The sequence below is a fragment of the Diplotaxodon limnothrissa genome, linkage group LG18, assembly GCF_057381915.1.
Source record: "Diplotaxodon limnothrissa isolate DT_005_m linkage group LG18, D_limnothrissa_male_GT1.1, whole genome shotgun sequence".
Classification (NCBI taxonomy): Eukaryota; Metazoa; Chordata; class Actinopteri; order Cichliformes; family Cichlidae; genus Diplotaxodon; species Diplotaxodon limnothrissa.
The window spans coordinates 12559023-12572151 of NC_140613.1; the positions used below are offsets into that span (position 1 = coordinate 12559023).

The 13129-nt window shown below is 39.7% G+C and overlaps 2 protein-coding genes and 2 non-coding genes across 4 annotated transcripts in view; 3 read left to right on the top strand and 1 right to left on the bottom strand.

Annotated features, from left to right (window-relative positions):
* sppl2b (signal peptide peptidase like 2B) overlaps positions 1 to 10191 on the bottom strand; it is a 30592-nt gene extending 20401 nt beyond the window's left edge. Inside the window, exons 1-4 of the mRNA XM_085377363.1 lie at positions 10110 to 10191; positions 2400 to 2516; positions 1945 to 2127; positions 1756 to 1845 (exon numbers count right to left, since the gene is read on the bottom strand). Of these exons, the coding sequence (XP_085233489.1) occupies positions 1756 to 1845; positions 1945 to 2127; positions 2400 to 2516; positions 10110 to 10157 (438 nt within the window). The 5' untranslated portion in view covers positions 10158 to 10191. The remainder of the gene's footprint in view (positions 1 to 1755; positions 1846 to 1944; positions 2128 to 2399; positions 2517 to 10109) is intronic.
* LOC146613190 (uncharacterized) lies at positions 3663 to 6489 on the top strand. The gene is made up of 2 exons (XM_085379079.1): positions 3663 to 3752; positions 4435 to 6489. The coding sequence occupies exons 1-2, from the start codon at positions 3663 to 3665 to the stop codon at positions 6358 to 6360; spliced, it is 2016 nt and encodes a 671-aa protein (XP_085235205.1). The 3' UTR covers positions 6361 to 6489.
* A 1339-nt stretch (positions 10192 to 11530) lies between the features above and the next one.
* On the top strand, positions 11531 to 11602 carry trnae-cuc (transfer RNA glutamic acid (anticodon CUC)). Its single transcript has one exon. It is a non-coding gene; the product is annotated as a tRNA-Glu (tRNA).
* Positions 11603 to 12200: 598 nt separating this feature from the next.
* On the top strand, positions 12201 to 12272 carry trnae-cuc (transfer RNA glutamic acid (anticodon CUC)). Its single transcript has one exon. It is a non-coding gene; the product is annotated as a tRNA-Glu (tRNA).
* The last annotated feature ends 857 nt before the right edge of the window (positions 12273 to 13129 follow it).

Genomic DNA, 13129 nt, shown 5'->3' on the forward strand with positions numbered 1-13129 from the left:
CCAGGTTCCCCCCATTTTGGAGGTACTTGGGAACGGGAGATAAGGTCTGTGAAGACAGCTCTTCAAGTGGTGTTGGGAGGCCATACGGTGACAGAGGCAGTTTTGCAAACTGTGCTGATCGAAGTGGAAGGGATCATTAATGCAAAGCCTCTTGGGTATGTCTCTTCGGATGTAGCGGATCCGGATCCAGTCACACCCAACTTATTGCTAATGGGGCGACGAGATGCATCACTCCCCCAGGTGATTTATGCTTCGAGTGAGATGCTGGGAAGACGGCGATGGCGCCATAGTCAGATTCTGGCGGACCATTTTTGGTCCAACTTCCTGCGTCACCATCTGCCGGATCTTCAGAGGAGACAAAGATGGCAGGGGGAAACTGACAAGTTGACCATGGGATAAGTGGTTATGGTGGTTGACTCACAACTACCGCGAGCGCAGTGGCCCATCGGAAAGGTGGTCAAGGCCTGTCCAGGGCCAGACGGTCGGGTGAGAGCGGCTGAGGTGACAATCAAGGGACAGACATATCTTCGACCAGTTGCCAGATTAGTCAGACTCTCAGCCTGGGAGGATGATGAGGCCTGTAAACCCAATGATGCTTAGACTTTCGGTTGAAGAGCAAATTTATCACTTAAATTTGGGGGCGGCTGTGTCCGAAAGTCTCCTTATATTTCAATCGCATCGCTATAAGTGCAGTGTTAATTTCTGCCGATAAGTTCCACTTTGTTCTTACTGTTTGCTGCGGTGGTGACGTCACATGCTTTTACGACGCTCCTGCCGTATCACGAGTCCGAGGAGCACTAGCCATGTTTTTTCTCCATGAGTGTGGGGGAATAGCGATCTCCAGCCGTGTGCGTTCCTGTGCAAATGTGAGTCAAAATCCCTCCAGTTCTACGAGTCTATTTCCACTTATAGCACGGGTTGTACTTTGACATTGATTACAGGGGGTTTATGCTAGGAGATTTATCGAGAGTGGTAGAGGCATGTGACTTACCACCGTAGCATTTGTTGCGGGTTGGATCTGTGTACCGCGGTTGTGTTATTTAGCCACAAGAGGGCACTGAAGACCATGTAATTGCTGACCTTTCCTAATTTGGGGGCATTAGGTCTTTTCTGTTGTCTGAGATATATAGATATTCTTGTTTCCTGCCTGTTTAAATGGGATTGTGGGACTTTCTTATGTCAGAGCATTCAGCTGATTATTTGGGTTACAGATCATTATATTGGCATGATGTTGGGAAGTGACGAGTGTTATATTTATATGTGAAAATTGTTTCTCCTTGTTTCTTGTTATTCAGAACCACACGTCTGTCCACCCCTCCCACATTCGTTAAGTATGCCTACTGCTGTACTGTTGAGCTGCTATTAACTTCCATTAAAGTATATCCGGACATCACTCTCTGTGCCCCACTCTCTGACCGGAGTTTAAGTCCTGAGGGAGCTATCATCCCAGCATCCCAGAGATAACTCTCTAACAGGTACAATGAGAGATTCTCATTGTGGACATGGAGTTAACAAATCTGCAGGAACTGTGTGACACCATCATGTCAATAGGGAGCAAAATCTCTGAGAAATACTTCCAGCACTTTCTTGAATCTGTACCATGAAGAATTACAGATGAAAGGTAGTTTACCCTGCTACAAACAAGGTACACATATTAAAGCATCCAGTGACACAAAATTAGAAAAGGGATAATAAGGCTAGGTGTAGAGCTTCTAAAGTGAGAAGAGAAATATCGGTTGGTAGCTGACTTCTCACCTTGCTTATATCCAACATATCAGAGTAGCTGAGCAGTGCCACAGGAATGTCAATCTCTTCATACTGAGTCTTGTTTCCTGCTGGTGGCGTCTGTAGGAAAAAAACAAAAACAAAGCACATTTCTGATTTGTCATGAACCAAAAGACCTGTTTAATTCTGACACAGAATAGCTGTGAACAGCTGTCTTACCAGTCTGTCCTTGCTGACGATGAGCAGGCCCTTGGCACCATTAATCTGGGCCAGGCGAACTTTTTCATAGAAAGTGCAGTTCCCCCTCATCACCATGGGGATGCGGTTCGGGAAGCCTCCCTCTGGGACCTCAGAGGGTGAGCACAGGACCGATGTTGTCAAGTCATGGATCTGGAGACGTGACTTTGAAACAAAAGGTTTGGAAATACTCTCAGAGGTTTCAAAATACAGTAATTAGAGATGTTGTTTGTTTTAATTAATTACTCATTATGTACTGTTTATTATTCTTTAATGGAACAAAGAAGCTTCCTCATTTAGTGTAAAAAGGGGCAGCCTTGTCATAAAAATCCTTGTACTTCTAAAAGACTAGTTTGTTTCTCATTATTTCTCATTATTGCCTTGAAGCAATTTGAAATTTTACAATGTTTGGTTAACCCCCTTTGTTAGTGACTTACTGCCTTATTGAGATCCTGAGGTAAACGTGCCCACTGGGAGTTGAAGAATATGCAGTAATCCTTTCCTTTGCTCTTGCCCTTGTCACTGAAATGGGCCATGCCGTACTCTCCCACCACCTGTCAACATAAAAACAATGGCTGGATCATCTCACATGTCCAAGAAAAAGTAAATTTTTATATCACAGAGTTGAGCTTTAATTCTAGCAGCCCTATAAATGTTGATGTTTCGCTGTCTGCATCAATTTGAGACGGCATAAAAATTCCCAAAAGCCTTTTTGAAGCTATGATTAAACTATTCGTACCCCTTTTAGTTGGTTTTTGTATACCCTTCTTCATATAAACGGGGTGCACACAATATGATAAACCCTTGAATGTATAATAAAGCTCAGCAGCACTACAAACTACAGCCTTCAGTGTATAAAAAGGCTCAGTAACAGCTCCTACAATCAGGGTTCCTGCAATGTACTTGAAGTTAGATTTAAGGCTTTTAAACACATTTCTCAAATACCTCTTCTTTCTTTCTCTTTCCACATGACAATCTTTAGCTAGATTAATAGTTTTTTCACTGCACACAAAACAGAAAAACCTGTTCAAATTTTAGTTGGCTCACTCAGTTATATTGTTTCTGGCAGTGACTTGAAATATTTCACTCTTAAACTCTAATTTCAGACGCGTTCCATATTTTACAGCACTACCGCAGTCCAAGTTGTCAGTGGTTAACATCATATTCGCTGTCTCGTAATCACTGTGAAGATAAACCCAGTGTCGGTTTCAGGTGAGGTGAATCGATCGGCAATAATCCCCCTTCATTAATGCTGCATCAAAAGGTGAGTAATGTACGGAAGCGTAGAGCTGCCACCCAGGCAAAAGAAAAATACAAGTGTATCACGTTATAACGTGAAAGGTTTATTGTTCTAACAAGATACTTTTCCTGTTTGTACAATATACTATCATGTTTGTACAATATACTTTTCACGTTTGAACAACATAATATCACGTTATTACAATATACATAATTATCACATTCGTACAATATAATTATCACGTTCGTACAATATAATATTTATATTGTACGAACGTGATAATTATATTGTACGAACGTGATCATATATTGTACAAACGTAAAAAAAAATACCATTACAATAACATTTTTTATTGTAAGAACGTAAAACGTGTTGCATTCGGAAACCCAAATCCATGGTAGTTGTGGAGAGTGCACGCTCGTCAGAACTGGCACTTAACTTTGAATGCCCTGCTTTCAACATGGACACAAACACTGATAGCCCACTTCTGAGATTTCTTCGGAATCGTGGTGTACCTGAGGACTGTCTCTTACGAATGCTACAAGAACACGTAAGTGCACTCTTGAGGGGGAAACTTGTAAAACTCGCTTTTTACGAAGTTACAGCGTCTAAAAATGTGACATATTGCTAAGTTAGCAACCACAGCGGTTTTCGCTTCTCTCGCTTTGACTGCGTAAGGACGTAACGGTAGGCTGCATTGGTGTGGATCTTTAATATGGAATGGAAAATGTAAAACAAATTAACCCGCTGTATAAAACTGGGTCGTTGTATGACCACATGTTACTACTTAACCCGTATGCAGATTCCAGGTTTCTTAAATATATCGCTATATTATGTGATGCACAATGTTTCCTTGTTTATCTAAAAACAAATGAATTAAACTGTGTTTATATTGATATTTGTCTTCAATTAAAAAAAACAGTGAGTTCAACCCTTTGTGCTCTGTGCAACTGAAAGATACGTGAATACTAATTTACTTTTTCAAAGGTGGGCGTTGTATATACTGTAATATTTCTATTAATAACATGTTAGAGAATCTCATTAATGTTGCTGCCATAGAGAGAGGAAAAGAATAAATGCTAAATATTGATGGCTGCCACTAAAATAATAACAGACAATTATCAAAACACATGTGAAATTTACATACATTTTTTTAGTGAGGTACCTCATGTGGTGTGGCAGCAGGTATACCTTGTACTTCTGTATAGTAATAAATATCCCTGTTATTACAGATTGATGCCACAGTGATTGATTTCATGGATGACAAGACCCTGTCTGATTACATCCCAACATATGGTGACCGGATAGCTGCCAGACGGTTCTGCTTGGAAAACAGTGGTGCAAGTACTAAGGAATCAAGAAAAAACTCATTGCTCGAAAAATTGAAGGAAAAGATGGGAATCAATGAAAATGAGAAGAAACCTGATCATGAGGAGGCATTTGTTTCTAAGAGAAAAAGAACATATGCAAAAAACAACAAATGGGCTGAGAAAAAGACACGAAAAATTGAGTTAGGGTGGATCCATGAAGGTAAGCAAGTGAGAAAGCGCAGAGGAGGAGGAACAAGGACCTTTGATGTGCCCAAAGACTCCAAAAAAGCTGACATATTACAGTATGCTAAAGATCTTTTCTTTCCAAGTGGAAAAAGCAAATTTGGAAGATGGGAAGTGTTCAGTCATGACATATTAGACTATCAGGAAGAGGCCGTATTTGATGAAGATGTCACAGTTGGAGAACTCTATTCAGCACTTAAAATGGGAATGTTGAGATTTTACTTGTGCACAAGAAGATTTTCCAATGATGAAGATGATGAAGAAGTTTATGATAGAGGGAAAACACATGTAAACAATGTTACACAACTGACTGACTCACATCAAGGAGATGAAGAAGCTTCTCACACTGTTGTGATCTCATCATCAGAATCTAGGAATGCTGATGAAGATGTATTATTAGACACATCTGAGGTAATGATTGGACCCTACCTTGGAGAGCCTCTGCCTTGTCAACTTGATGACACTGTAATAGATGAACCATTCCTGCAGTTTGAGGAAGATGATCTGGTCATCACATCCATTACACTTCCTCCAACAAACACAGCAGTCAGTAGTCCAGAAACATCTATAAGCAATGAAGCAATAAGCTCTGCAGGATCATATGATGTTGTCTGTGTTACCATCAAACTTCACAGGGTTACTATTCTGGAGGAGATGATCAGCCAGTTCAAAGATCCAACACTCCTCATACACCCTCTAAAATACACCTACATTGATGAAAAAGGAGCTGACGCAGATGGCGTATCAAGAGATGTGTATGCTGCATTTTGGTCAGAGTTTGTGGACAACACAGCTGAAGGAGAGGAGTTCAGAGTGCCATCACTGTCTCCTAAATGGCAGGAAGAAGAGTGGAAATCCATGGGTAGAATTTTACTGAAGGGATTTCAAGACCATGGATATTTCCCTTGTCGCCTTGCTCCTGTTTTCACAGTGGCACTCATCTTCGGTGAGAATCAAGTATCAGATGATCTGCTGTTTGAAAGTCTTCTCTTTTACCTAAGTCAATCAGATAGGGATCTGATAACAAGGGCACTAAAAGAAGATCTTTCAGATGAAGACAGGGATGAAGTGCTGGATCTCATGGATCGCCTGGATGTATCAGTGCTTCCAACCAAAGAGAACTTAAAAGGCCTTCTTCTGAAAGTCGCACACAAACAATTAATCCAAAAACCAGCATATGCCGCAGAGAAAATGTCCTTAGTTGCAAGCTACTTCCTAAAAGAAGCTTTTCAAAGCCCACAAGATGTCCTACAAATGTATGAGGATAAAAAGCCAACAACGAGAAAGCTTTTGAAGTTGCTTACTGCCTCTCCCACCACTCAAGCAGAGAAGCAGAGCTTCAGATTTCTGCACCAGTACATCAGAGGACTTGACGATACAGGGCTCAGAAGGATGTTCAGGTTTCTTACTGGGTCAGATGTCATCTGTGTTGACAAGGTTGAGGTACTGTTCACGCCTGTGGATGGACTGGCACGACGACCTGTGGCACACACATGCGGCCCTCTTCTGGAACTACCATGGACATACACGTCCTACCCAGAACTACGAAATGAACTGAACAATGTTTTGGCTGCTAAAAGCTCTTATGAGTTCAGCATAGCTTGATTAAAGTCCATCATGTTTAAACCAAAGAATGAAAGGTTTGCACTAACAATGACTGGCTATGAAGCTCTAAAGTTTGTTAAACCCACAAACAGGGAACACATCATTGTATAAAAAAAGAAAGAGCTTAAATTTCAGGGAAGTGTTTTATTTCATATTTGAATTTATTTTCAAAAATTGTGGATAACATCAATTTGTTTCCACCATGAAAAATGTAAATTTCAGTTTAAATTTTCATACTTAAAAGTTTTACTAGTTTAAATGTTAACTAATTATGTTTAATAAGTTCATATGGTTAGCAGCAAGTGGTGAACTATGCTTATTATTAGTTCTTATCATGTGTCAAGGTCCTTTTCCACAGGTCTGTGGTGCAGTTTTGTAGGATACAAGATGTCTGCTAGAGGGGATGTTTTGTTTAGTAATAATTCAAAAGACTTAATATTAATTATTTTCAAGTATATTTTTTTTACCTTTCCACCAGTCATTTGTTTAGAACATATTTTAAGGGAATAACTTTGGAAGGCAATGTGTTTGATGCAATAGTTGACTGGAATAAAAGACAGAAAATTGGCACATAAGTTAAGTTTTGTAGTGTTTATCAAGAGTCCGTGTTTTCTTCTCCTTGAACACAAATAAAAGGGAGGTTAACATCTAACACTATTTGTTAATTATTAAATAATGCAGAATTTGTACATTTACCAGTTTACAAGAAACTGTTCGTGGATGAATAGCAGTTGCACAATGTGTTCAGTAAAATTGAAAACAATATTTCATGAATGATAATGTATAGGATCAGCAGTTTAAAAAATGTTTTTTTGACAGTCTTAAAACAGAAATCAGATATAATAGAAATTCCGTTAAAAAATAATTGGAAATGCCAAAAGGTTGGAGTACGCAGATTTGGTTAAATATATTTAGACATGCTTGCTTGCTACTATCTTGAACCGAAAATCCAAACAAAATAATAATGAATGTCTTTTCTATTGTTTATTGCACAAATAAAACATTGTACCCAAAAATATATGCGTAAAAATTCCCAAAGCCCAATTATATTTAGGTTTATAAGTCCTTCAGTATATAGGCTCTCAGGAAGAGATACAGTTCAATGGATTCATCTGCTGTGCTTGGTGGAAGTAAGAAGTTAGATAAGATAACTCTTTATTGTCATTGCACAGTCATACATAGTACAGTAGTACAATGAAATTGGAAAAACTGTCCTACTGTCAAGTTCTCTGACATTATAAGGCAACACAAGCTGAAAATGGTTTCATCACAGGTATAAGGTCCTCTCTGTTGACATTCTTGCTTACAAGCATCCACTGCCTCCCAAGAAACCTCTTTCAGATGATCCTGTCCTCCAAAGAGATGAGGGATGGTGTACATGAGAATCGGACGTCCACTTGGAGCAACTGCATTTCTGCTTCTGCGTATTAGATGGGTGTTCCACATATGTGCAACTTGCTGCAGCTCTTCCTATTAAATATTAAAAATTAAAAAATCTCATATCAGTAAAAGAACACATTTCTCTTGGCTCAACATGTTACCCAAAACGGCGCTGGCACGGCTGGCAGCCTTAACCCAATTTCCCTCGGGATGAATAAAGTACGATCAATCAATCAATCAATCAATCAATCAAAAGCACCACACAATGACAGTCGGAAAAACAGAGTTTATCAAAAATACTCAACAACAAGAATAACAGTGGTAGACACGTGATACTTTGGAAAATTTTAAGTAATTATTAAACGTGAATTGTTTTAGACAGTGCGATTTTATGTTTCTGGCCAGTGAAATATGCATTTTTTTTCATATCCTCAACGGAGTGATAATAGGGATGGTGCATGGTAGGTGTTAAAGCAAACTTTTTATTCTCTCTCCGTGTCTCTCTTTCTCTCTAACACACACACACACACACACACACACACACACACACACACACACACACACACACAATGACTCATTAAAAGAATATAAACATGGTTACATACCTCGATGACGTTCAGGCACGTAAACAATATGAGCTGCTTGTCCAAAAAACATCCAGAAAAGCAATCATGGTCTTTTAGTTCCTGGAGACGATTTATCCAGTGCTGAGCATGATGTCGTCTCAGAAAGGCCCACCAGCCTTCAATACGCTGATTGTGATTGCTGGATCCAGTAATAAAACAGTTTCTGACGTTCGGATCCATAGTCCAGCGCAAGAATCGTTGCATCTCGGCCATTATGACATTTTCTGTTCCCAAATCAGAGCGAATCCTAGCAGGTGTTCCCATCCTCTTTTCAACTTCTGCTATGAAATATCCAGCAATGACTTTGGGATCATTGTTTGTTGAATAGGCATGAAGCCAAATCATAACTCTCGAAAACCCATCAATAGCTCCATTTATACAGATTCCAAAAGGCTTCAGTTTGTCATAGGAGTCAACATGCCACATGAAATTTGGTCCAGGATTTACATACGTGCGTCGCATTAGGCGATTTCTGCGTCGTTGCTCAACACCGTAAGGGTCAAGATATTTCAGTAAATGTCTCACAGTACTCTGCGTGACAACATAACCTGCCTGAATGCAGTTCAGGTGATGTAGTTTGTATCCATGGAGCCTCCCATGTCCCTCCAGTTGATCAATAAGAAATCGTGCCACCTCAATCGGATCGGACTCATTCTTTCTCCTGTACAGTCCCATGCGTTTTAGGTTTCTTCTAAGTGTCCGCATGCTTATCACAATACTGTCCAAACTGCTCAATAACAGCAAAATCTCCCCATGCCTCAATCCAAGCATAAAATAGAACTTAATTAATTCCAATAAACGAGCCATTTTCTCGCACTCTGATCTGCACTGTCACCCACTTCACTATGTTTTACACTTCCGTATCTTTACGGCAATATATCATGCTCGAACAATAAAATATATGTTATAACGTGAAAATTTTATTGTTCAAACAATATAATTATCACGTTCGTACAATATAATATTTATATTGTACGAACGTGATAATTATATTGTACGAACGTGATAATTATGTATATTGTAATAACGTGATATTATGTTGTTCAAACGTGAAAAGTATATTGTACAAACATGATAGTATATTGTACAAACAGGAAAAGTATCTTGTTAGAACAATAAACCTTTCACGTTATAACGTGATACACTTGTATTTTTCTTTTGCCTGGGTGGCAGCTCTACGCTTCCGTAGGATCTGCACTGTCACCCACTTCACTATGTTTTACACTTCCGTATCTTTACGGCAATATATCATGCTCGAACAATAAAATATATGTTATAACGTGAAAATTTTATTGTTCAAACAATATAATTATCACGTTCGTACAATATAATATTTATATTGTACGAACGTGATAATTATATTGTACGAACGTGATAATTATGTATATTGTAATAACGTGATATTATGTTGTTCAAACGTGAAAAGTATATTGTACAAACATGATAGTATATTGTACAAACAGGAAAAGTATCTTGTTAGAACAATAAACCTTTCACGTTATAACGTGATACACTTGTATTTTTCTTTTGCCTGGGTGGCAGCTCTACGCTTCCGTAGTAATGTGTGGGTTTCCAGGGCCCACAGAAATCTCCGCAAGCTAACAGACATAGCATCTATGCTAACGTTCCCGGAAAACCGCAGGGAAATAAAAACCCAAATCCTTGTTTGTTAACCGCAGGCTGCTACCCGACAAAGACGCACTGAGGGACAGTTTTCGAAGAAACAGACGTGGTGTCTCTCACCTTCTGGATGAGAAAAGCGACCCAAATCAGTGTTTCGGGGACCCTCATGATGTCTAGCTTGTTGTTGTCTCCCCCATCGACCAACCAACCAAACGTTTGGCTCGAACTCCCTGCACGAGAGCCCCCAACGCCGGCTCTAACAGGCCGCGCCCATTTCGTTCGGCTAGGCTTTTTAATTGGATGATATTGTCATGTGCCACTTTGCTGTTTGGATAAAAACAGACTGCCAAAAAACTATAAAAATAGTAGCGGTCACTGACAGCACGAAAAGCCTAACATGCTTTACAGTTAAACATAAGTTTTAAAAACCCCCAACAACAAATAAAAGAGGAGTTATAGAGTTTGGTTAAAAGTTTTTCAATTCATTAGCATGAATACATAAATCAATCAATCAATCAATCAATAAATAAATAAAGGGAAACTATTTTTCTTCAATTTTTCTTCATTTTCTTCAAAAATGCAAAACTCTTAGAATGTTTAACCCAAAATTTCTAAAAAAAAAAAAAGAAGAAGAAGAAATAAAAATACAAAAGAAAATTACAAACAAATACAAAAAAAAACAACCCAAAAAACAAAAAACCCACTTGTATGCAGGTGATTAATTCCAATATCTTGGAGGTAAGTGGAGCGGCTGCTCCTGGTACAGCTTCTGCCCCTGCTGAGCTCATCACTGGACCCAGTTCAGTTTGCCTACCAACCTGCTGTGGCACCGGAGTGGATGACCGTCATTCACCTCCTACATCGTTCAAAAATCATTTTCACTGAGTTATCCAGTGCCTCTAGAACCATTCTTCCCACAGTTCTGAAGGACAAGCTGGAGAACATAGAAGTGGACCATCACCTCACAACATAGATACTGGACTATCTGACCGACCACAGTATGTGAGAACTCAGGCTGTGTCGGACAGGGTCATCTGTAGTACGGGGGCCTCACATGGAACAGTTCTGACTCCGTTCCTCTTCACCATCTACAATGCAGGCCTCTCCCACAACTCCACCCAGTGCTTCCTGCAGAAGGACGGACAGTGTAGTTTGCTGGGGCAGCAGCATCACTGCTGGGGACAGAACGAGCCTGAACAGGCTGATCCAAAGGACCAGCTCTGTTCTAGGATGCCATCTGGACCCAGTGGAGGTGGTCAGTGACATGATGGCTAAGCTGTCATCCCTACTGAACAACTTCAGTCACTTTAATTTTAAAACTGTGTAATTTTAAAACTGTATATACTGTATATTCTGTGTATTTATTATTTCAATCTTATTGCCTGTTCTTATTGTCCTTATCTTCAACGTTATGCTGCTCTGTTGTTTGTTAATTGTCCCTTGGGGATAAACAAAGTCTTCTGATTCTGATTCTCCTATCTTTGATAAAACAATTATCATATACATCCCCACTCAGGTGAGGGATCTCCAGCCACTTACCGTCCCTGGTGGTCTAGTGGTTAGGATTCGGCGCTCTCACCGCCGCGGCCCGGGTTCGATTCCCGGTCAGGGAACTAATTTTTTCAAACAATGTCAACTCTGCGCACATTTGAGCACATATCAAAGTCTAACTATGAACTCCTTGGCTCTTTTAACCGGATTTACGCACAAAACTAAATATCCTACTCTCAAAACTCTAGTATCATAAGATATGGTCCTTACTTAAACTTCAATCATAATTTCCAAGAGCAGAGTGTGGAGGACTGCATGGGAAGATCCGAGAAGACATGAGGGTCTACTCGGATGTCTGCATACTGTATATTTTTTATGATCAATACTTGTCCACAGAAACAAATACATGTTGTTATTAGAGCATGTTTCTACCAGCAATTCCTTACATTTTTTATCTTTTAACCAGGTACACTCTCAGAACAGCATTCAGGTCAGATGACCAGATGCGTCTGGTCGGACAGAGTAGCAGATTAAAGCACTGATGAGATCTTATCTCTGCTGTACCTGCACCTAAACTTTGGAACAAACCAGAAGCTCATAGTCAAGCTCATATTCAACACATGTTCAAAACATGTTCACTCTCAACCTCCACTCAGCCTCCATCTGACGATATCAACATTATATGCAGGATTCTGAAGGCGCAAAAACCGATGCCCACAGTCCCTGGTGGTCTAGTGGTTAGGATTCGGCGCTCTCACCGCCGCGGCCCGGGTTCGATTCCCGGTCAGGGAACTAATTTTGAAAATGTAAGGTCGATGAAAGTTCTGTTCATTCCTACCCTGCGTCAACCCCCCTGCTAAAATCCCGACCTATTACACTAGCCAGATGTTAATTTCCAGAAATGTCTCTCTGTCATAGCTTTGAAAACATGCTCGTATTGTGTCTAATTACAGTATTTTAATAAATTAGTCGTTATTAGCAAAACCCGTTGTTATACGTTCACTGTCTAATAGTGCGCCTCTTCCCTGCTCTGGCCTCTCTTTAATCTTCGCTGCTGCATGCTCGGTCTTGTTGCTCACTGACGTACTGCAGCAGGCTGATTCACTCAACATGATGTCATTCCATATGTCCTCCCTTCTGTCCGGTGTTTACCTGCGTCAAGATGCGCAACGACAGCGGAACTTAAACTACTTCAACTTTCACAATAAAGGTTTTCTTACAAAATCAAGGCTAAATATTTCTATTTGCCTGATAAGATCTTAACTTAAACTTAATACAGTGCTGCCACATAGTGTGAAATGATTCTTATTAGTTTTTATGGCTGGTTGATATTGTAAACAAAAAAAAAGATTGCTAAAGAAAAAGAACTGTGAAGCCAAACGAGAGCCTAGCTATGGTTTTGTGGGGCCTTAAATAGAATTTGTCATCACCCAAGCTGACCACATCTTGATTGAATTGAAGGTTTGTTTGATGATTCTGTTGATCTTATATTACTGATAAGTATTTATGGAAACATTACTTCACGCTTCTCTCTTTTCTTTTTAGCCCCAGAGGGATAAATCCTTTTGGTAATAGAATAGAATAAAATAGATCTTTGTAGTCACTGTTACAAGAAAAATAAAACATAGTTTGGCATTCTCTGTTGGCAC